Source organism: Thermobia domestica, unplaced genomic scaffold (genome assembly GCF_964235325.1).
Source record: "Thermobia domestica unplaced genomic scaffold, izTheDome1.hap1.1 HAP1_SCAFFOLD_1157, whole genome shotgun sequence".
In the NCBI taxonomy this organism is placed as follows: Eukaryota; Metazoa; Arthropoda; class Insecta; order Zygentoma; family Lepismatidae; genus Thermobia; species Thermobia domestica.
In genome coordinates this window covers 13,074-36,979 of record NW_027656867.1, presented here as the reverse complement: position 1 = coordinate 36,979, position 23,906 = coordinate 13,074, and the positions used below count along the sequence as shown (strand labels likewise).

At 33.5% G+C, this 23,906-nt stretch overlaps 1 protein-coding gene across 1 annotated transcript in view; it reads left to right on the top strand.

The window, feature by feature from the left end:
• LOC145677650 (rhotekin-like) overlaps positions 1-23,906 on the top strand; it is a 35,802-nt gene that overhangs the window by 544 nt on the left and 11,352 nt on the right. Inside the window, exons 2-6 of the mRNA XM_081748083.1 lie at positions 6,551-6,741; positions 15,739-15,954; positions 17,063-17,242; positions 20,891-20,985; positions 22,606-22,856. Of these exons, the coding sequence (XP_081604209.1) occupies positions 6,551-6,741; positions 15,739-15,954; positions 17,063-17,242; positions 20,891-20,985; positions 22,606-22,856 (933 nt within the window). The remainder of the gene's footprint in view (positions 1-6,550; positions 6,742-15,738; positions 15,955-17,062; positions 17,243-20,890; positions 20,986-22,605; positions 22,857-23,906) is intronic.

Genomic DNA, 23,906 nt, shown 5'->3' with positions numbered 1-23,906 from the left:
GTGGTCGGCCTAAGGTGAGGAGAGAGGAGACACGTGTCCCGAGCTTCGTATTAGAAAGAGGCTGTGAGAGATGGGATGTAATGCATTATTCAAGGTGGAGCATTTATAAATATCGTAATTGTAAACGATGTATTAATTTTGAAACTAACACATCTTACTCACTAATTTGAAACTACACATGTATTATTATTATTATTATTATTATTATTATTAGCTCAGACCTTGTTAACTAAGGAAAAGGATAAAAAAAAATGCAACAGACGAGTGGAAGAGAAGGACGGACCTCGATAAAAAAAAAATATCTTTACACTAGCGTGATCGTCCCCCACAAAGTCACCGGTCATGGTGTAGAAAAGGGATGTTAACTCCAAATCATACGAAGTCACTGTCCGGAGACCGAACCAATGTTCCATCGTACCAGACTTGAGCGCTCTACACTGAACCACCTTGCTCTATATGGAGGAGTTTAGTTCTGCTGCTGAAATTATTCAACGTATCTTTTTTACAGAAACTGAAATAAAATTAAAACCCTGATTACAGTGAACTACAAGAAATGAACCGGAATTTCATCATAAGCTGGTAGCACTGGCCGGCACTGTTGGCTGGTATACAGGATGTCGTACATGATAACGCTCTACCAGAAATTAAGGTGCACGGTGCTCAATGGTAGAACACTCGCTTTTGGTGTGTAGAATTCCTGGTTCGATTCCAGACGAAGTGAGTTTGTGGTGGACAGCATCGTGTCTGGATTTTCTCGGAATTCTCCCAATTCATCCCACATTTTCACTATTTTTCTCATTATAATTTATTTTCATTAATCGTTAGTCTCCTTTAAGCTAAAGCGCATAATGACATTGAACTTGAAATTTCATTTTGGACATGCAATTTATTGCAACGCCTGGTTGATAGTGAAATTATTAGGTGAATATAGTTTTTATTAAAGATACAAATCTGTAAACAAGTCACTCAAATGCATGAACTTCATAAATTCTACAATGTTTCTGTAATATTCAAAATAATAATAACCAAATACATTTTTTTGAGATTTTGTAAAGTAGTGCTTTTGTATAAAGATATCTAACGTGGAAATTTCACTATCATACACAGAACATGTCTTTCTGTAATGAACTCGACTATATTATACATTACTTCATTATACGGGGACAAGTTTAAAATGAAATTCAATTCCCTTTTTGCTACCATTTTATTGTTCCGAGAATAGACCAGATTTATTATTATTTTTTTTTTTTCGTTGAAACTACATGTAATATCATTACATCGGAGAGATTGCAATTGGTGGTGAATGTTACATGCGTTGTGGGGAGTAACCACCGTGTCCACCGTCGCTAATGAGTTTTCGTAAAGTAATTAACGGTTTCTCCCCCCTGTATAGTAAATTCTCCTGCTATTACCACACCTAATCATGAACACTCCATCCCGCTCGTCTCTCCTTCACCAATTCTCTTCAAGGGTGGCGAATTTCCATTGGAACTATTGTCAATTTATTTCTACGTTGATGCATACATTGCGTATATAGTGCGGTAGCTACGCGTGCATTTTGTAACTTTAGGAGATTTAGTTCTTATAATACAGAGTTATTGTTCCCGAAACTCGTATATTTTGATTTCAGCATGAATAATATCTAAATGTTGATAACAGTGTAACATACTCTATGAGGTAGTAGAACCTATACAATATAGCGGGATGTTTTAAACTTGGCTTTTATGAGATTCTCAAGTTAGAATTTTCTTCCTACTTCTGAAAATAGTAGTTGTTTACTGGAAGATAGAATATATTGCAATTTTGTCGAAAACTGGACTTGACTGACAATTTTGTGTGAAAAATTCTGAAGGGTTACTGCTGGAAGACAATTTTGTCAGAAACGGCTGACGCTGTTTTGTTCATAGAGCCAAGGTGGTTCAGTGGTAGAGCTTTCACCTTTGGTGCATGGGGTTCTTGGTTCGATCCTAGCTCACGCTAAGTGGGCTTTGTGGTGGACGCTTACACTGTGTGCGTGAGTTTTCTAAGGGTTTTTCCTTTTCCTCTCACTTTCTTCCTTCCACCATTTTTTTTCATTTCTCATCATTAGCTTAGCGTCTCCTTTAGCTTAGCCGGCATAACCGTGAGACGTAAAACTTATTTTTTTTTAATTTCATTTTCATTTCATTTGCTATTTTGTTCGTAATTCATAAGTGAATTTTCAGCCAATAACTCTTCAATGTAACCTCAGTCATTTTTCTTGAGTAAAGGCGCAAAAGAGTTTGTTGTTGGAGTCAGTTTCTTTGGGGATGATTTGCTTCAAAAGAGCTAATGTTCTATAAATATTATTTGTTTTGTGATGCGTTTAATTCATAAATAAGTTCACCACTAGTCCTACAATAAAACATTCTCGTAGGAAAAAAAAATAGGAAAGTTTGCTGGTGGAGTGTACTTTTCGTACATTAAAAAAAAGAAATCATGAAATGTTGCTCACTTCACTTACAACTCTAGAATATAGCATAATCTAATTTTCTCACAAAAGTTTAGACATTGTAGTGTACTTATGTGTCCCCCCTTTATTCCAACGATTTTCTCAAAAGTTGCTCTGAAAATTTTCTTGGTAATTTACGAATTCGTTATAAACTCTAGAACATGACAAAATTCATTTCTTTGAGAAGAACCCCACAAAGGATGTTTTACTGATGCGTTGAAGTTTCTTCAGCAGTTTTTCGAAAATGTGTAATTTTTGTATATATTTCATAAATAACTACACCGTAGCATAATTTATGATTTTAAAAAAAAATGGAAGCGAGAAGATTTTATGCAGTTCCTTCATATCTTTAATTGAAATATTTGGCTTAATAGATCAAGCTTGTAAGTGCACATCAATACATATTTTCTTTCTACTGAATTCAAATGGGAAAGTGATGTTTTTCTGGCTTTCTCTTTTCACTTCTTTTCTTTTTCTTTCTCTTTCCTTTTTTTAGTTATAAAATATAACTTCTTGAACACATCAAACTTAAAAACTCATAACTATTTTTTTATCCTCTCAGATAAATCAGTTCGAAGAGCTTATATATTGTAGTTTTAACTTTATGATAGTATTGCACAATAAATAAAAAAAAAAAAAAAGCGGGGAATCGTGTACGAAAGAGAGATTTCGCTTCAGAAAGTAGTTTTCAGTCGGATATAAATTTTCCCAATAACTCATTTTAGATGGTACTTTTTCTAGTTGGTGATATTATAATGAAGACGCATCTGTTTTTAAAGCTATTAGAATATAGAAACCCTTCTTTGCACATCGTTTCCTGCACATTGCATTTTATGAAATATAGTTTTTCGTGAGTTTTCTAATAAACGCGTTAGTCCTTACATTTTTAATATTTTGTGCAAGTAAATTTTCCTGTATTTAAAGAGCATTAATAATGTTTTGTTTCTACCTAAATAATTCAAAACTTAAATTATCTTATTATAAGACCAAACCAATATTCTTTGGGAGCAGAATAATTAGCGTTTATCTAGTGGGAGGAGTCACACGTTCGATAAATTTGCGGAAAACATCGTGTCCATGAATTTTCAGGATTTTCTTTTTCTTTCTTTCTTTCTTTTTTTTTCGAATTCTCATCCACTAGATCTTTCACAATCGTTTATCTATGTTTATAATGCGTTCCATGTAAAGGGCATAACTGTGGGCCATTAAGGATTTTTTCTTATTCATTTGGGGGGGGGGTTGAATTCGTAGTGGTATTTGTGCCCCTCTAGATTTGCACTTGGAACACTTGGTACAGAAAGTGATCACTCTAGACACGAGGTTACGGGTTCACCTGAACGTGAATACTGGTGCTCCTAATACAACTGTATGTAACATGTATAATTCAAAACACTTCAGTATACCTGAGATTAATGATTAACTGAATTTGCATTACTAAAATTATAGCATAGTAAAAAGAATGGTTAATATTTATATATGGATGTTTCTGCTGTAAGTAAGACGGAAGAAGCTACCAGAAAGCAACCTTTGGAGAGCCACTCGGATCTATTCGGCCACTCACTTTTCTAACCTATTGAGGTACATTTTATGAATAAGCATCACAGTTTTTCGAGACCGATGCGATGTTTCATTTTCCTGTCTCTATAAGTATTCATTTTAGCCCTACCCTAGTGATCACGTCATTTCGTACCAAGAAGTCACACTTTCTATTTGATTCATTTGCAGCGAAGGCATACTTCAATATGAATCCACAAGGATGGAGAAAAAAAATCTTCCTATTCTGGCATCATCCAAAAATGCCATTGAAACTTGAACACTTGTTTTTCCTTTTATCTCTAAGTGATTAGCTAAAGGGCTTTTGTTTGTCCCATTCCTAAACTGGAGGTCCTCGCACTCTTATATTGATTGTAAAAATATACACACATGAATATGAACTTGGTAAGTACAATAATAATAGACAAGAATTATTGTAAGGTTATAAAAATCATAAAAATAAAATTCATGTTTCTCTTCGGCGCTGTAACAAGAATTTCATGTTTTTGTTGTATCTATAAACTTTGATTCAGTGGAAATTAAAGAATATGAAAGCATGTCTGATATTGTTCGTTGATGAGTACGTTTATTACTTGTTCGTAATTACTCTTAACATTATCATTATTTAACTCATCAATGTATATTTAAAAACTTTTAAAAATAAAAGAAACAAACAGGCTGAGGTTCCGTAAACGCACTTTTAAGGAAGTGAATTTTAAAAATGAAAGTGAAAATGTTAAAACACAACAAAATAACGAACTGATACAAGTAAAAAGTTTTTTTTAAAAGAAAACAGGGTATTTAAAATAAACAAATGGTAAACAAGAGATTAGTTATTTAATAGTTGGCTTGTGAGTTAGAACAACATAGTTAGTCGACCACTAGAATTGGAACCTTGGCAGTATGGACCTCGGCCTATACCAACAAACTTTCCTGTAAGTACTTCATTAATTATGCTAAGAAGCAACACATACGAAGTTCGTGCATGGAGGTCTTCCTCCATGACAGGCGTAAATTGTTAAAATTTATAATTTCTATATTTATTTTGTAACCTTCTTCTCTATGTAACTTGTTCAATAATAATCAAGATGCATCTGAAGTAGTATTGTCTTTCTACCAAGGATAAACAATAAGCAATATCCTATAATCATTAATTCAATTAACAACAAATCTCTGTATTTTAAAGTTACGAAACATAGCTACTAAGTTTTAAATTTAAAAAACCTTAAGATTTATATGCCTATTGTTTATTTGTTAAGTATTAAAAGAATTAACATATATAATATTAAAGTCATAGACATTGGCTCAAATATGTCCATTCAATTAACTGCCTTTTTACCGGACCAGGAATAGTCCTTACATTATAGTACAGAAGCATACATATGCTCAGTATTTCTTGTATCTAGAGGTTAAGTTTGGTGTTTGGTTCTCACTTTTTTTGCTCTCGTGCTTTGTTGTGCTATGAGTTGTTCAGTGAACGCGTAAAAAAAATCAGTATTTACGAACCTCCTTTATAAACCCAACATGTCCATTCATACAACTGTTTCGGTAGACATGAGAATTTTGTCTTCAAATGAGAAACTTTTTTACATTTTCTAAAAATGAGTGTGTTATCTTTTAAAAAGTAAACTCCTCATTATTCCTGAATAATTAGAATAAAGATTGTAAATCGTAAGTTAATAACTGCGCGTTCGGTCTTTGCGGATGGCGGATGAAAATGCGGATAATCGTGAAAAGACAAGAATTTTAGGGCTCGATTTACATCTTGCAATAAAGTGTGATTACTTCTTCGGGACAAATAACCGCCAGAATAAAATTGAGTTTCGTTAATTATTTTCTGGTTTTATGCCAGTTTGTTAGAGGTGGCTTATTTTTCACTTTAAGGAAGGGCTTTTACATTCATTTTACCCTTGCGTCTGAGCAAATACACTTAAATCTTATGCGTTAGGGAAAATAAAGAGAATGATATGATACGATAGAAAGTATTACCAGTTTGAGAACTTTCTTGTCAGAAATCTTAATTAAGTAGATATGGTTTCCATTAATTTCCTATTTCTGTTTTGCAGGAATTTAGGATATTTTGTGTAGTTAATTTCCAATAGGAAGAGATAATATGGAATGTTTAGCTTGAATTTTATTGGCATTTATAACGTAGTATTCACGAAACTATAAAGGAGGTATTTATATTTTTTTATAGTAGGAAGAGGAACTATTTTTAAAATCGTAATTGTCGTAGAACAATCAAGTTCTATATATTTGTTATTCTTATTTGTGGGTGCAGGTGTAGATCGAGATGTGGATGTCGATGCCACTTTTTTTTTTTTTTTTTTTTTTTTTTTTTTGTTTGTTTGTTTGTTTCCGCGCAGACCTCTATTGACATCTGTGATATGCACTAAGTAACCTTACTACTAATTGTACTACGTATCAATATTCATTCTATTGTAAAGTAAAACTTACGTTTAAAAAGCTTTTTGTTTCTTTATCCATATATATTTTGTTCATATTTTGGAAAACGTACTTTAACGTGTCTTCTATTATTATTTTTAGGAATATGACCTTGAGCAGAAAATTGACCTGGAAATCAAGATGAGAGAAGGAACGACCAAACTGCTGGCTGCGTGTCGACACCAGACGCAAACTTTGGAAGCAGCTAAGAATCTCCTCACATCAAACGAAAGGATGTCAGCGTATATGGCAGAATTACAACGACGTAAAAAGGAGTCTTCCGTCAATTGTGGGTGCGTATTGTTTCAGAGGTTTCTGAATAGATGTTTAAGGCTAAGTGGCTTTTCTTTCAAATTCACTTATGCGAATTATGGTTCACTTCCTTCAGTCAGATGTGTAGTTTAAAATTATAAGAAGTAGGAAATATAATGTAATTTGTATGAATTCATTAGGATTTCCCTGAATTGTGATATAATGAATGTATCCTAATTTGCCCAAATGAAGTTCATTTCCGCGTTTTGTCTAATGAACTAGATCATCTTACTCCCAAAATCGTGCAAATAAATAAATATGTATATTCCAGTTGAAAATATCACCTGAATAATGGAAAGGTCTAAATTAAGTTTTCACAAGTAACAATATTCATTATTTAAATTCCCATACCATATAGTTTTTTTCTGATGTACTATTTGAACACTTATTATTCTTTCTTGCTTCTTGCAATTTGTGAAAAATAGTTTTGCCATCTGAATACTGTTCGTTCTTCCTTTGGAACTAAATATAACTTAAAAGAAAAATAACATCTGATTGAACAAACGCTTGTTATTAGTGATCTGTGTTGGTTTCAGCAATATATCATTGGCTTTATGTCAGATAATGTGCCGAAACTGGAAGAACACGATTAACACGTTAGCCGCCAAGCCAAATTTTGGGGGTATTTTGGACCACACTATTTGTGCATCAGAATTATGCACATGGCGGCCAACGTGTTTAATCATAAATGTTTGCTTTCCTCAAATTTTATTTTCAAGTTTTGCTACGATTTTTATACCAATATTATCATAGTTCAGGCAACCATATAGTGTGAAAATTAATACGTAGGAAGAAATTTCAGAGAAAAATTATCTATTTTGAAAGGAAAACTTAATATATATAGGGGATAGACAAAAAATCTAAAAAAAACACTTCATACAGGACACGTAAATTTGGCCCTCCACTGTACAACACGTGTTGCGGTTGCCGATCTTTTTTTTTTTTTTTCAATGTGTCATGTAGACCTTCCGTCAGCAGTAACCAGTTCACCTGTGAGTGTCGTGGTGTGAAAGTGGTGCGGTAAAATGGGAGACCTGACAGACTTCCAAAGAGGCATGATCGTTGGTACCCGTCTGGTTGGAGCTTCAGTGGTAACAGTGGCGAACATTGTAGGGGTACCGAAAGCCATTGTGTCCAATGTCACGAGGGCATACACAATTCATGGGCAAACGACGTCTGCAAAGTACAACAGTGGTCGAAAGACAATCATGTCAGTTAGGGACCGGAGGGTATTAAAACTGATTGTAGCAGCTAAAAAGAAGACCACTGCAATGAAAATTACGTCCGAACTCAATTTCGGCCTACAGAACCGGCATCATGGAAAACAGTGCGACGGGAACTTCATAAAATGAAAATTCATGGCAGGGCCGCTATCGCCAAACCCCTGGTCACAGCAGTAAATATGAAGAGGCGTATCAAGTGGTGCATGGACCACAAGGCGTGGACTCATGAGCAGTGGAAACACGTAAGTGGTCCGATGAATCGACCTTCACCTTGTTTCCAACAACCGGTCGTGTTTACGTATGGAGAACATAGTCGCAGGCCTATGATACAGACTGTCTGCTCCCAACTGTAAAGAATGGGGGGTGGTTCTGTTATAGTATGGGCAGTGATGTCGTGGTTTTCTGCAGGTCCCATCATATCCTTGCATGGAATGATGAATGCTAAGGCGTATGAGGCCATTTTTGGGGACCAGGTTCTACCCATGGCCCAAATATTGTTCCCTGATGGTGGTGGCATCTACCAAGATGATTTGGCACCCTGTCACGCTGCAAAAACGGTGAAATCATGGTTTGAGGAGCATGACCAGGAGCTTTCACAGCTCCCCTGGGTCCCACAATCACCAGATCTGAACATCATTGAGCCATTGTGGTCTGAGTTAGAAAGGCGTGTTCGGTCTCATTACCCTCCACCAGCATCCCTTAAGGAACTGGAGCATGTTTTGGAGGTACAATGGTACAAAATTCCATACACCACGATTCAGGAGTTGTATACGTCCATTCCACGTCGGATCCAAGCTATTTTGGACGCAAAAGGAGGCGCTACACCATACTAGGTATGATTTTCACCCTTTTGCAAATGTTTTAGATTTTTTTGTCCAACCCCTGTATATATAATATTGAAAGACCATTTTAAAGTGCAAATATAACTATTCAATGTGTCTATTAAATCGGATAAAACAATAACTTAGTGGGCAGTTTGCTTTCTTCAGAATCAAATAAAAATTTATTGAATGGAATGTCGATTTAGTCAGTCATTTCAATGTACAGTACTTCCAAATAATAATAAACCTCCACACTTGAGGCTTTTCAAGGTCGTTAGAGGTATCGCTCAAAGTTTCTTTGAAATCTCAGTTTTATCTTAGGAATTATTTATGGTTATTTAAGCACCAAACAGATGACTACTATAGCACCTTCCACTGCTTATATCAACTTAACCGCACAGTTCGCAGCGTGCTAACATAGTTTTCAACTGTTAATTTTATTGGCTTACTATTTAATGCCAATTGAGATGGTGCCCTTGAATGTACTATATATATATTTCAACAAAGTATTTTCGTAAGTATGATAGGTATTCATTGTTTTCTGAAAGGTGAGTTTTTCGATATAAATTATAAATAATACAACTCAAGATTAGCAAAACTAGTTACGACTTATCACTTCGCCAACAGAATGTTAGCAAAAAGCTGATTGCGAGGTTTGGAGGCAGGGAGTGGTGAAGATACTTGTGGAAGCACTAATCGTTGCTTTTTTTTTTTTTTTTTTTTTTTTTGCATAGTTTTATTTTCGTTCTTTCTACCTAATAATATTGGTACTTATTTCTTCGAATTCATGCTATAGCCTATTCTTTACATTCAATTTGTTCATATGATTTTTTAAGCAAGAAATGTGACCATATAGGCAGATAAGGAATAAAATATGATCACTTAATTTGCTTTTGCGTGATTGATTGAACCCCATTTTAACAGTTATTTCTGGTGCGTTGAATCTCTAGTTCGATCCCAGCCCGCGCGAAGTTAGTTTTGTGGGACTATTGTCCGAAGCATTTATTTTTAAAATTTTTAATCAAAACATATGAACTTCATATAGTATAAAGGAGTGGTTCTCAACCTTTTTTGTTGAATGAAGACACACTTTACTGAACGTCCAGGACATCGCGACACACTTGTTTGATATTTTTATTATTAATAATAAATCTATTATAATAGTGAAACCAATTAGTTGTTATAATGACTCTATATAGCATTGAGCATTATTGCTACCGCTACTTGTGGTAGAAACACGACATGAGTGGAATTTGAATGTGCCTCATTAGGTAAGATGCACATTTAGATACGGCTCAATACATTGAATCTACCTCTGTAATGACTATGTGGTACTGATTATTATTGCATTTCTTCATTATTTGTAAATCCTAAAATTTCGCGACGCTGGTTGGGAACCATTCTATAGAGCAAATGATTTTTACATTGTCTATTATTATTATTATTATTATTATTATTATTGTTATTATTATACCAGATGAAGGTATTTTAGATTCGTGAGAGCACTGTTCTATTAGACGTATTTTATGAAGGAAAAAGAAACTAAAATTAATATTTGAAATTAGTACATCAACACTCTCTGACAACAATACAGTCACATCGATTAGTAAGATTAGGTTTTACCACGTATTGTAATTATTAATCTCCTTTTTTTATATAGACTCTTCATTCATTTCGTATAAACATATAATAAACGTTTGTAAATAAAAAAAGATACGTCTTGAGTTTATTAAACAAAGATATTCAAAAACTTGAGATTAGAAAAGAAGCTTTTCGAAAGGGAGACTAATATTCAGCATTTTTAAATCGTTATTCCATACTCTAAGATGAGAATAAAAGTCTTCTTATGTTAAGCTAACTTAAAGTAACTGAAAAAATAAATTTTAACCAACTATTAAATCAAAAAGCAAAAATTAAAGAATAGAATTTATTTCTGTCTGTGTGGAGAGAAGGGAAATATATGCCCAGCATGCACGTAAGGTTTTTTTAAAAAAAAAAGCCTTTGTACTAGGGGGAAGAGGGATGGAAAGCTGCAAAGTGTCAGCATTTTTCTTTTATAGTCTTGATATATGGAAAAAGGTAACGGAACTTTTTATTTCAGCTGAAATTCGTGCTGTTTGCAAACAAGGGAGGAAAGCTAGTTCGTTAAAATTTCTCCCTGGAGAGTGACCCCTAACAAGAAGTTTCCAAGTAACAAGAATCAGATATTTTTGTAGTACGGGAAATCTGTACATATGATATATACTGTGTAATATATGTTTATGGCAAATACTTGAAAAATAACTAGGAGGGTGGTTTCCAAACATCGTTGTTCGGTTGTATTTATCTACCCACCTACCCTTCCCATTTCATGGAAAAGTTCTGCATTCCCATTTAAAAATGGAATTATACCAAGCAAAGGCTTGTCTTTCCTATTTGAGACCTTATTACATTACTACATTGTCACTTGTAAATGCAAACCTTAGAAAATCCAATGAAACTTAGTTTGACGTCTTATTTCCACAGAAACTGTTGTAGATTCCAACGTACCAGATTGAGAAGTATTGAGAAACACGAAGCTACACATGGTATAATTACATAGATACGCGGCCAGATAAGCTTTGCAGATTTTATTAAAAATTCTTAGGACTTGACCAGTTGTATAGCCAGTGTAAAAAGTTGTTCGAAAATACGAGATTGAACTTTAGATACAATCGCTAAATGTTACTTTTTCCAATTTTTACTTAGTTGTCTTTTTTCACTACATGTAATGAAGCATGGATGATTATGCGAAATACTGTAACTTTTAAATTTATTTATGTCTTATTAAAATGATAAGTTGAAGTTCTATTCTGTTCTTTCCGTATAGCTCGGGTGTTTATAAAAAGTAGTTGTAAGCACATGATACTGTCAGTAATTTCTGTCTGTCAACAATATTGTAATATTCCTGGGCGCCCCTTTGAACGGTATTTTACTGTCGGTTTTCGAATTTTGTTCATTAAGAAAAACTGGACAGAGGCATGTAAATTAAACATATCGAACCTATGCCAAAATTATTTTGGCATCTTTCAGGTAACGCATTGTTCTAAAATGCTTCGAAAGACATTTATTCTGTTCTAGCATCTCCAAAATGAGTATATTGAGAACTTTTTTTTTTAAATCCATTTTAGATTAGACAATTTGTGTGGTTATTTCAAACAAAACAAAAAAAAAAAAAAAAAACTAAAATAAAAGAAAAGAAAGAAAGGGGGAGAGAGAGAGATCTGTTTCATATATTTCAAAAGAGAAATAAGTTTGCGTTGGTATCTACTTGTTTTTATTATTATTATTATTATTATTATTTAATTTTATTTTCTCGCCTTTCCTAGCTTTGTGTCATTATTAGTCTGAAGATTAAAGTTTTTATATCATAGTAGTATATAATCCCTGAAGTTTTCTTTTAGAGATCTCCTTGTGACTATATTGTAAATGTGCAGAAGACTCGGGTTCGATTCCCAGTGGGAGCTCACGTAGTTCAGATCGCACGTTAAGACGTAGCTCTTATGTAGCCTCGGTACTGAAAGGGACGTTAAACTCCAGCTCAGCTACTTTTTAAAGATCTACAAAGTATAGCATAAAGCGCGCTAACGATCCACCATTCATGTAATGATTCCATTTAAGTTTGAACGTCTGCAGTTCAATCGTAAACGTGACGGAGACTGGAATGTCGTTCACAGGAAAGAATCGTAATAAACTCTTTAACAGCTATGGGTGGTCACTATTAATAGCTTGTGATGTGCTATTTTGAACTAAAAGTTCTCAATCAAAATAGAAAAACGTTAGTGTAGATCTTAAAGCAAAGCATGAGAAGACGAAAAAGGGGCAAGACGTGCTCTATAAATAGCTGTATAGTAAATCTATTTGCAGAAGATTATGTAATATGTAGTTAACAGAAACCACAGCTGTTCTCATTTGTTTGTTACTTCTTAACGTCTGGTAATTCCTATCTCGTAACTCCAGAAGCGTTGGTGTCAGCTGGAGTTTGTCGGGGAGGAGAGAGGGAATAATGAAGATTCAAAGAAATCTTTATATGGGGACTTCTACAGAGGTAAAGCAGGATAACTGCGTTTTTACTTTAAATACCCTAATACCTACGAGAATTTTAGATGGTGTAGAAATAAGTGTACAAAGTAAAATGGAATAAATCAAAATGGCATCTTGCAAAAACTTAATACGGCAAATATACGGCTTGTTTCAGGATGTTTTTTAAAAAAGTAAGTAGTACAGTAAGTAGTCTTGGAAAATATTGGTTACTTAAAATATTAGTTTCCACCTTGAGTATTTAAAAAAAAAATCCTAAACGTGTGACCTATTCTCAATAGACACGAAAGTAAAGTGTAAATAAACACTGTTGTGAGTTATTATAAAAGGTCGACAAATGTTGTATCATTCTAATGTATAACTTGCTTGTTTGAATAATGCAAAATGCAAGTATGTGACACTTAAATCAAGTGCATGACTATAGTCATTTACAAGATCTCCGTCATGCTAAAAAACCATATGATCCCTTACGGCCAAAGGAAAAACCTTTTAATAATAATAATAATAATAATAATAATAATACAGGTTCACGGAGCAATTTTTGAAACACAATTGATCTTAATCAGACGATTTGATAATATGCAGTGTTTACAAATAGATGTTTCTATAATGATATGATATATATGCATTTTAATTAACCTGATGCATCTTAGGTTACTTTCCCCAGTTGTATATCAGTTAAAAAAAACTTTGCATTATTATTATTATTATTGTTAGAAGAAAATATGATTTGTGATAGTTAATACTATCTGTTTGTACCGGTATGAAGTTGAACTTGACATCATGGTTCAGTTTTGAAACAAGGAAGGAAGAGGAAGGAAAGGACGTGAATTTATATCAGTATTTTTAGGATGACAGTACATCTAGATTATTGGCGGAAGTCTTTTACTTCATGCAAAATCATTGAAATACATTTTATTTCAGCATGTCTTCGTTAAACGCATAGAGGCAAAATACGTAATGAGCTCAGCTGACATTCTCTAACTATAAATATTATCAATTTTTTGACTCCGTGCTGTACACAAAGGGGGAGGGAAGTCGGGTTTTTAACTCTCTCGTCAGTAAGATATGGATTTGCCTTAGTAAAATATGTATATAACAAAGGAGCCTAAATCGATATGAATTTGGGTCCATACCCTATCCCCACCGTGATGAGATCCTGCCAGTGTTTCGACGGCCTAGTTCATGAAATAAGAATTGAAGTTTTAAAGGATGTAAGATTGATAGTTTTAAGTTCAGCACTGTCAAAGGATGTAAAGTATTTATGAGCGGTGTATTTAAAACTAGTAGATAAAGATAACTCAGTCATGGCATTTTAAAATCTCAGCCTAACAAGAGTAGGACTGAATTTAAAACCCGCTTTTTCTACTTTAATCTTAACATCCTTTAAAATCTCAATCCTTACTTCAAGAAGGCTGTGGAATTCAGCAAAAGTATTAAAAGAAACTTCACAGTAATATGAGTATATATGAAAAAGAAATGTCCGAAGTTGAGACACGTATCAATCGATAGATCTAATAGAGCTGAACAAAGTGCCACGCTTGGGAGATAAATCTTCATTCGTAATTTTCGAGGAAATCGACAAAAACTAATTTTTATGGCGCTCAAATATACCATTTATGGCCAATAAGGATAGGCTAAAAACCATGCCACTTATTTAAGGTGAAACTGATAACGAAAATATACTCCCATCAAGCCTTTCATTATGACGCTACACATAGTATTACCACATACTGAATGAACGACAAAGACAACAACTGGGTTCGAGAACCAAAACAGATTTAAGAAACCATGAAAACCAGATTTATCCAGCAAAATTGACAAAATAATATTACACTTTTTTTTTTGTTATAAATGAAAACAATTCACTACAGTACTGAATACAAACTAAAATAACTCAGTCCTTACATGTACATTACTACTGATGTTCTTTTGCTAATTGCACTACTCAACTGCCTATTGATGCAGTCAGTGTAGGCAGTTCCAATTCAAAAACTCACCTGGGCACACATTAAAACACTCTGAAGCTATGTTGAAGTATAACAATATGTAAATATCATTTGTAGATAAAGAATACGAACATTTTACAGATTTTTAATAATAAGTACGGACATCAGGACAAACCTTATAAAATACGATCTTAAGCTGCTAGATAGGACTAGTATAGTTAAGGTTACCAGATGTTGTATTTAGCAGGATAAGTCCCTATTTGCTATATGATAACCACATAATAAGCTAAAACTCTCACGAATACTTTAATTTTAAATAATTTGTATTAATATTTTTAGAGTTGTGCGTGTTTTTTGTAATATCTTTGTACATAGAAGATAAATACGATTGATTTTTATAAACATTGTATTTTACTTTTATCCATCCATGGTTAGAACTCTCTATTTGGTTACCACACGAGATTTGGCGCTGACCCCTGCTTCGATTCCCAGTGGACGTTCATATGGTTCGGATCCCATGTTAAGTTGTAGAGCTACGTCTCATACAGCCTCGGCGCTGACCGTGACGCTGAACTTCAAATCAGCCAATTAACCTTTAACTTTTCAAATGTAGATAGTACGAATTTTTGAAGATATTCTTTTTAGTTATGGAAATGAATTTTTCTTAGGTTAATGTCCCACGGTTATTCCCTTTAGAGTAAAAGACGGGAATGATTAATGAAAATGAATGATTGTGAATTTGAATTTTTTTGTACTTAATTTTTTTGCCGTCTCCCACCGGGAATCGAATCCGGGACCACGTGCACCAAAGACTCGCGCTATCCACTATACCAGCGAGGAGGGGATTCAAGATCTATCATATTATTATTTATTTCTTTATTTTTAAATAATGGATTGTTGTTTATATTCTTATCATTTCTTTCCAGGTATAACATGAAGCAATCAGTAGCAAGAGTTTGTTTGTCCGATCTTCGGATGCCTCTTATCTGGAGGGATTCGGATCACTTTAAGAACAAAGGAGACTACCGGCGCTTTGCTGTGTTTTGCCTCGCAAGAATTGGAACAGAAATCTATGACACCGCTCTTCTCAGTCCCGTAGATCGATCACTAACTGACCTCACATTTCCTGATATACTTGTGTTGTAAGTTTTAGAAAATAGATTGTTAGCAACTATAATTTGAAATGCCAATTTGTCATATTAATGTAGTTGTTGTGATTTCATGATTTTGTACATATGGTTTGCCTACAGTATTCTTATATTCATTGTAGTACATAGTAAAACCTAGAACGATTTTTTTTTCTCCTATATACCCACCAATTTGTTGAATTTTAGGGGGAAAAACTTCGTTAATTTTATATATTTTTATTGCTGTTAAGTGGGTCAGTTAAAATTAATAACTGTTTCTATAGATATTTTCGTATAATGATGTGTATTTATGATCTAACAGACGACCACTTAAATTTCTGCAGTATTTACGGTTGTCGAAATTGCTGTTAGTTTAGTAGTATAGATAGCGAGCAGTGATATTAGTCACAATAGCAAGCAAAGATAACGCTTCATACTCACTGCTGTTAAGTCACAAAACTTTAGCACTTTTGAGGAACACGGTCCTCATCTTTAGCTAACTGAAGTTCGGGAAAGGTTAAAAAGGTAAAAACATACGGAAAAGTGAAAGGATAAAAATGGTTATTCGAAGTAAACAAACCATTTCACATCCAAGAACACTACATGAACGTGAAATAGTTTGTTTACGTCGAATAACCATTTTTTCCTTTCATTCTTCCACATGATTTTACCTTTTTAATCTCTTTCAAACTTAAGTCAAGTGAAGATGAGGACTGTGTTCCTCGAAAGTACTGCTGTTTTATGATTTATAGCGGTAACTATGGTGTTTATCTTTTACTTGCTATTATAGCAATTAGTACATTTAATAACATTTTGTAAGTCGTAAATTTTTAATTCTTCCAGCTTGTATTTCTGTTGCTTCTGATTTAGTATCAAAGATCTTACATTTCATGGAAAGTAAATTAAATTTATTTATTTTTTCCCTTCTTCTTTCTTTAGAGCATTTTTCCCCGAGAAACTTCCTGCCGATGACATTAGGAAGTTTCTCTGTATTTAGTATTCAGATGTACTGAACTCTTTAATTGTTCTTCTTTTTAATTGTTACTTTTAAAAAATTGGAACCTCATAAATTAGATAATTTTATTTCTATGAGTGTTAAGATTTTCTTTTTGGGGTATTTCAGCAATAACATCCCTGCTGACTTTGAGTTTCGTCTGGAGGTTTATAGTCACATTCTGCAAGATGATCTGACAATGGCAAGTACGCCTCGGAAAATCAAGAAGACTATTCATAGTTCAATTAGCCGAACGGTTGGCAAGAAGTTGGCAGCTACGTTGAAAGATGAGCTGCATACAGGAAAAATGTAAGTTTTATTTATTATAAATAAGACAGTATAAAGACTATTCGAGCTTATTCAAGTGTTTCAAACATACAGTTTTGAAATGAAAATGCGTGCTGTCATAAGGGAGTTGAATTTAAGAAGCGTCTTCAAAGATAGTAAAAAGACTACCTAAAAACTCTTTTCTTGGTTGCTTGCATCCTCCATTGTTTTCTGTCTGCCTAAGATGTTATGTATATCATATTTACAATTGTGATCTTCAACAACATCGTAGTTGTAAGTAAATAAAGACATAATGTTAAGGAGGGTGTTTAAATGTGCTCCTTTTATCAAATGAGATACAACTGAATCGATGGATTTAGCTACGACCATCGGTGATGTCAGTTTATAAGGAAAATGGGAGTTCTTTTTTAAGTATCAGTAAAGAAAGGAAGCTAACTTTTTATTTTGTGTATGAAATATTCTGTTGACACTATTGAAGATATAAACTATTATATCGCCACCTTTAACTTACCTAACGTCAATATTGCCAGGCCAAAAGCAACTTACACTATAGGTCGATATAAATGACAAAAAGGAATGTTAAGGTACTGATTAAGGAAATTATCAAGGATTACAGAAGCAATGAAAACACTGTGTTAGATTTGACGAAGCACTTACATAATTGGTGGTAAATAGAATCAATATAGTGAAAATGAGTTATTATTTGTTTAATTAAAGAACCAAGTCTTTAATTGATTTTTGCTATTCAGTTTTGGATTTGCGACGATTTTAACTGTTGATTTTGTGTTTAATTTTCAAATAAATGTTCCAACAACTTGCACAACAGTTTTCATTATGTCTGGAATCCGTGATGTGTTCCTTAATGCTAACTTTTAGATTTCTTCTTTTTAATTCTTCTACGATGTTGTGTATGAAGAAAGCTTATAATTTAGTACTCTCACATTTATGAAAAAGAAATTAACATTATGTTATTCGTTTTTTTTTTTTTTTTTTTTTATTATTATTTGAATTGAGGCTTTGTTGTAAAAGAGAGAGAACAGAAAATATGATTTGTTTCCAAGGATTACCTCTCTTGGGTTCATTTTGGATTTTAGTAAGTGTCGACACTTCTGAAATAATATGCAAAGTAAGCCATTGATATTTAACTAGAATTATAGGAAGTACCTAGGTATATAAAATTTAACTCAGCAATTAATAAATATAATAAAATATTGGAAATAGCATTAGGACCTATCATATAAGGTAGAAATCATTTACCATACTCCTTGATTAAATGATTACAGTAACTAATTAGTAATAACACATTCAGCTTCCCATATGTACTACCAGTAACAAAGAAATAAAATCACAAATTTGTTCGTTAGTTTCTGCAGATCTATAAAGATGAGTTCTTTTGATTTTGACATGCCAGAGTGGCGACAAACCGGGAAAAGTAAGGGAATTTCAAAGAATGAGATTTTATAAAGATTTAAAATGAAAATTATAAGGTGATTTCAGGAGTGCATGTTGTTTCAATTGCTAACTTCAAACTTAGAAACTTATCTGTGGTTTCTGCTAATGATGCCTAACAAACTTACATTCTGTAGTTGTACGCATTTTCTTTCACTTGCGCAATGGAATATCATATTGGTGAATCATCAACATAGTGCAGTTGGATCAACGATCCAATATTAAATTTATTTTTCAAGCCACGCGTAATTCCAACCTTTTTCAGTTTCCATTCCCACTAGTTTCGATTTTATTGGAGCTTCCTGTCCTGCATTAAGTGTAGGTAGGTAATCACGCAAATGAAAGGATTTTGGAATACGATTATTCGTATTTTTGCTTCTGTATTTTCATTGTAATGTATTTTAATTCGCAAAGAGGTTTATTTCAAAGCATATTTCAGAGGTTTATTTCAAGCATATTCAGAATGCAAATGCATAGCATATTGCATTTTAGGGTTGCATATCAGCGTACTTATTGGGTCAATATTCAGTGGATAGCAGGAATTTCGTCAAACTCTTGATCTAAATATGGAATACCAAAGTGACTTTGTGCTTATAATGCAATATTTATTGTTATACATTTATAGGTACATATTTAGTCAATTTCCATCAATATTTATACATTTGTAATGATATATTAAGAATGATGCGTCTTACGAGTTTTAAAGAAAATATTGTTTATTCTCATGCTAAAATTACTTTTGACACTAAAAATGATGAAGCAATTTGCGAACTATATTTATGGTATTTTAGGTCAAATAAAATGTCATTTTCTGTCCCGTTAATCATTCTTTGAACCAAATTTCTGTATAATTTTTCAATGCCAATACGAAATTTTCAAAGTATTATAAAATAAAATTCTTTCAGACAAGACGTGTCAAAATATTTTGTAACTGGAATCTAACTTTTGAGAGGGGACACGATAACTGTTCTGTGGGATGGAGAGTGTGTCATAAAGATACCCCTGCTAGCACCTTCTCCAAAAATATGTAACAAAGACTGGATTTCTTTCTTTAGCAATTCGCAGTGAAATGAAAGAAAATGGGACAGGTAGAATTTGCGAATTAGATTATCGTAAAATAATGATCGTTTGTTTGTAATACACTGTGGAAGTAACGAAGTTTCATGATGTGCAATTCCTGTTTTAATGTTAACATCTTCATACCTTTATTTTGGAAAAAGATACATATATCTAGTAGGTAATATACGGCAGTATAATTTTTTCCCACAACTCCTAATGGTGGTTTAAACTAAATTGTGTACAACATAGGTGAATCAAATGCACACTAGATTCCGCTTAAGGGACCACCGGGTAATATGATCAAAACACATATCTCTGAAAAGCGGAATGATAATAGAATTAGTCGCTCACTAAGACCCATAATTTTGATAGTCTTATAAAAGTCGGAACGCACTATATATATATGTATTTGTAATCATAGGCACCTTCTATATATACTAATTATGATCTGATAGTGTTAAGAAAGCTGATTAGAAAAAACTCATGAAGTCTATGGAAATGTCGCCAACTTCAGCAATAAAGTGTGTCACTTTACTGTATAATAATAATAATAATAATAATAATAATAATAATAATAATAATAATAATAATAATAAAATTTCGAAGTACCTTAGATGGTGGATTTTAAACGAGTAAGGCAACAAAAGGAATAGCTTAATAATAATGGTCAAACCACAACGCAGCAAATAACAGCTACCTTTCAAATCATTTTCTACAGTGGTTAACCACGTATTTACTTTGTATATGAAACAAGGAAAAGAGTTCTAAAAATTTTTCAGGACAATTCCAGAGAAAATAGAAAAGAAATTCCATAACACTTGGAAAAAAAATAAATAAAATTCCAGTTTTTTCAGGACTCGCACAAACTCTGCATAAGTAGTGTGAATCTCTGTCTTCCCATTCTCCAGATCCATCCAAATTACAATTTCATTACTTTGTATCGTTATCCATTTCTTTGCATAATCTTGCACTGGAACCTTCAGTTTAACGCGGAATTAAAACTACATATGCATCCACAAGGAATTGAGTTCAGACTCTTGTATCATTATATTTAAACATGACGAAACTTCTAAGATTTGAGCAAATACAAAAACAATTTATTTGTTATTTATTAATTGTTTTAACTGCGCAAAAGTATAACAAAATATTTCTTAATTACAGAGGTCCACATTTTGAACTGATGGCCACAGCGAGGCTGACTTTGAACGATGTTCATGATAGTATAAAAACGCATGATTTGCACGTAGAAAGTCTAGGTAAGTTCATTTCTGTATAAATATAAAAATACTACTATCATTTACAAACAAGCTGTTCGGCCTAATGTTTAAAATTTTAAAAATGTACACTTCAGTTTTTTTCCCCTTTATACTTAGTAATTCAAACGAAATAGTTAAATTAGCTGCCTGGTTCATGCTCAGGATGTAGTGATGATTTTCAGAACTGTTACAAATTAATGTTAAGTAATGATTTTAAATACCTGAGTACTTTTATTAAGATAATAATGATTTTCCCGTTATGTATTGTCCATTTAATATTGCTAAAGCTCGGAGATTGAAAGCGAGCTTTGATACAGCATATTTAGCTACTAAAATAATTGATCCTGTTGGGAAATCATTACGTTGGTAAATGTCTGTTTATGGCAATAAAGGAATTATGATATATAAATAAAGAAAGGATAATGTATACTACAATTATACTGTGTGCGCAAGGAAAGGTGGGTTCTGACAGTTGGGTAGAGCACGTGGAGTACTGGAAGCGCTGTTGCCAGAAGCTCCGCAACAAAGACGGCAGCTCTGGCGACAAACTTAAGACATTTAACAAGTCGTCTCAACTACCAGCAACAGCATGAAAGAATACTGCTGTGATTGGCGAACAATCCTCCCTCTCGTTTTGTTTACAACATGTGCAGCTATCTGTCAGAGGCCACCTTTCAGTAACTCGATAATAGTATTGTAGACTTATATCTGATTTCGGATTAAAAGTTCAGTACTTATAAATCATAAACGATTGATGATGAAAGGATGTAACAAAAAGTGAGATAGAAAAATGCCAGAAGGCGCACTGAGTGGAGTGCTGTGTTTGAGCCACAGGGCTCCATATCATGGGGCTTCTCAGGGAACATCCAAAAAGTTTTAAATGGCATGGTATGTGATTTGATACTTACTTGAGAGGACCATGAAAAACAATTTCTATAAGGTAAAGTTTTTCGTTTAGGGCACCACTTACGAAATAGCCACCATTAAATTCGGTATGCTTGCATAGTCAGTTAAAACTCAGTTAAATGGAAGCCATTTCGTAAACTGAACCCCACACTAAAAAACTTTTGTGTGTATATATAGTTTTCTTTTCTTCTGCACGATCCTTTCAAATGATCTACTGTATCAAAGCCAATGAACTTTACAATTTATGCTTTTCGGATGATGCCGTGAAACGCTATGATAACTGGAACAAGCAGACCAGTCAGTTCAATGTGGCTTTTGACATTTTGGACGTTTTATTTGACTATGCAGGATTCACAATTAAATGGTACCTGCTTTGTAAGTGGTGCTTCGCACGAAAAGCTTTTTCGTGCAAAAATTGATTGTTTTTCCATGATCTTTTCAATTATGAAAAATATTACATATCTTGCTGTTTAAAATTTTCAGGGTGTGGGACAAGCAGAGTACTCAATTCGATGAGCTCTCTAACATTTTCTTATCTCTCTTTTGGTTCTATCTTTTTATTTCCAACCGTTTGTGATTTATGAGTACTGGATGTTTATCTGAAATACCCGGTATATATTTGATGGTGTTTAAATATCGTTAGGCTTACAAAATCCACGTCAAATTTATAGACGTAACAGAACTATATTGATTTGCCTTTGCTTTGTCTTTCAGAAAATCGAAGCCATCAGTTACCGTTGTTCGGCCATTTCTGTTGCCGCCTTGCTGCCCAGCCTGATTGTGTATCTCAGGAAAGCTGCTCTGGAGATTTGTTTCTCCTCCAAGAAGCAACGGATGATGGACATATTCCTGCCCATTGGACGAGTATGTGGGGACAACTGCAGGCATTCAGGCTTGATATGTGGGAGAAGCGAGATCACTACGATCAAGGGCATGATCCCGTTAGATCCATAGTAGTCGATAGGGTACGTTCACACAATATGTTACTAATTTTCCTCGTCATAATATGGGTATTGCTTGAAAGAGAAGGTGTACAAATAGATACTAAGCATTTACTTTAGTGATTAGGTAAAGCTATTTGAACATGTTACTTTCTGTGTTGACCTCTCCATTCTGGAAGAAATCCGGGTTTAAGCATTGCGTCGTTTGTGCTAGAAGGAAAATTAATAATGGAAACGGTGAGTGGTTTTAGCGTATTTGCAACTATATCTGTATTTCGAAAAATGTAATCAATTGAATATCTCGTAATCTCTCTCTCTCTCTCTCTCTCTCTTTCTCTCTCTCTCTCTCTCTCTCTCTGGTTGTGAGAGAAAATTCGAAGGAAAAGAAAAGAAAGAAAGAAACTGGAGAATCATGTAAAAACATGAATTTTAAAATTTGGTGAACGGTATGGCCTCTTAAGTTTGTCATCTTGACAAACAGATGGACAAATGTCGAGAAATAAGTTTTTCGGTGTGTATGGGCCATCAAACGTGTAAATCCGGCGAAATATTGAATTTGATTTTTTCACGATCACCATGCTTTCTTCTTTTCTTTCGTCGCTCAAAAGTAAGTTTAAAAAAATACGTACAGTTTTGATACGTACAGCTGCCTGGCAAGGTGCGCTCGCAGTTAATGATCCTCATATAAAACTACCCTTACCAATGTACACTCATGTCCAAAATCATTGTCTCATATGTATAACTGTCTTCTTGTAAGAATATAATTTGATAATGATTTTGGAGGGTACTTTTAATACTGATACTGTGTGTATAATCGGGAAATGTATATTTGTGGTAAATTTCATAGGAAAAGAATTATAAGTACGAAAATTAGAATGAGTAAAACAAAATGTTGCTAAAGGGACAAGAAAGTTTTATTTTCGTTCTGTTGTTCTTATTTACTGCTCTTTTGACATGATATTTTCCACAAACATGTCTTTGCCGATTATACACATACTAACATTATAAGAAGTACCGGGCAAAGTTGTTATCAAATTATATTCCTACAACATATTTATAGACATGCGACAATAA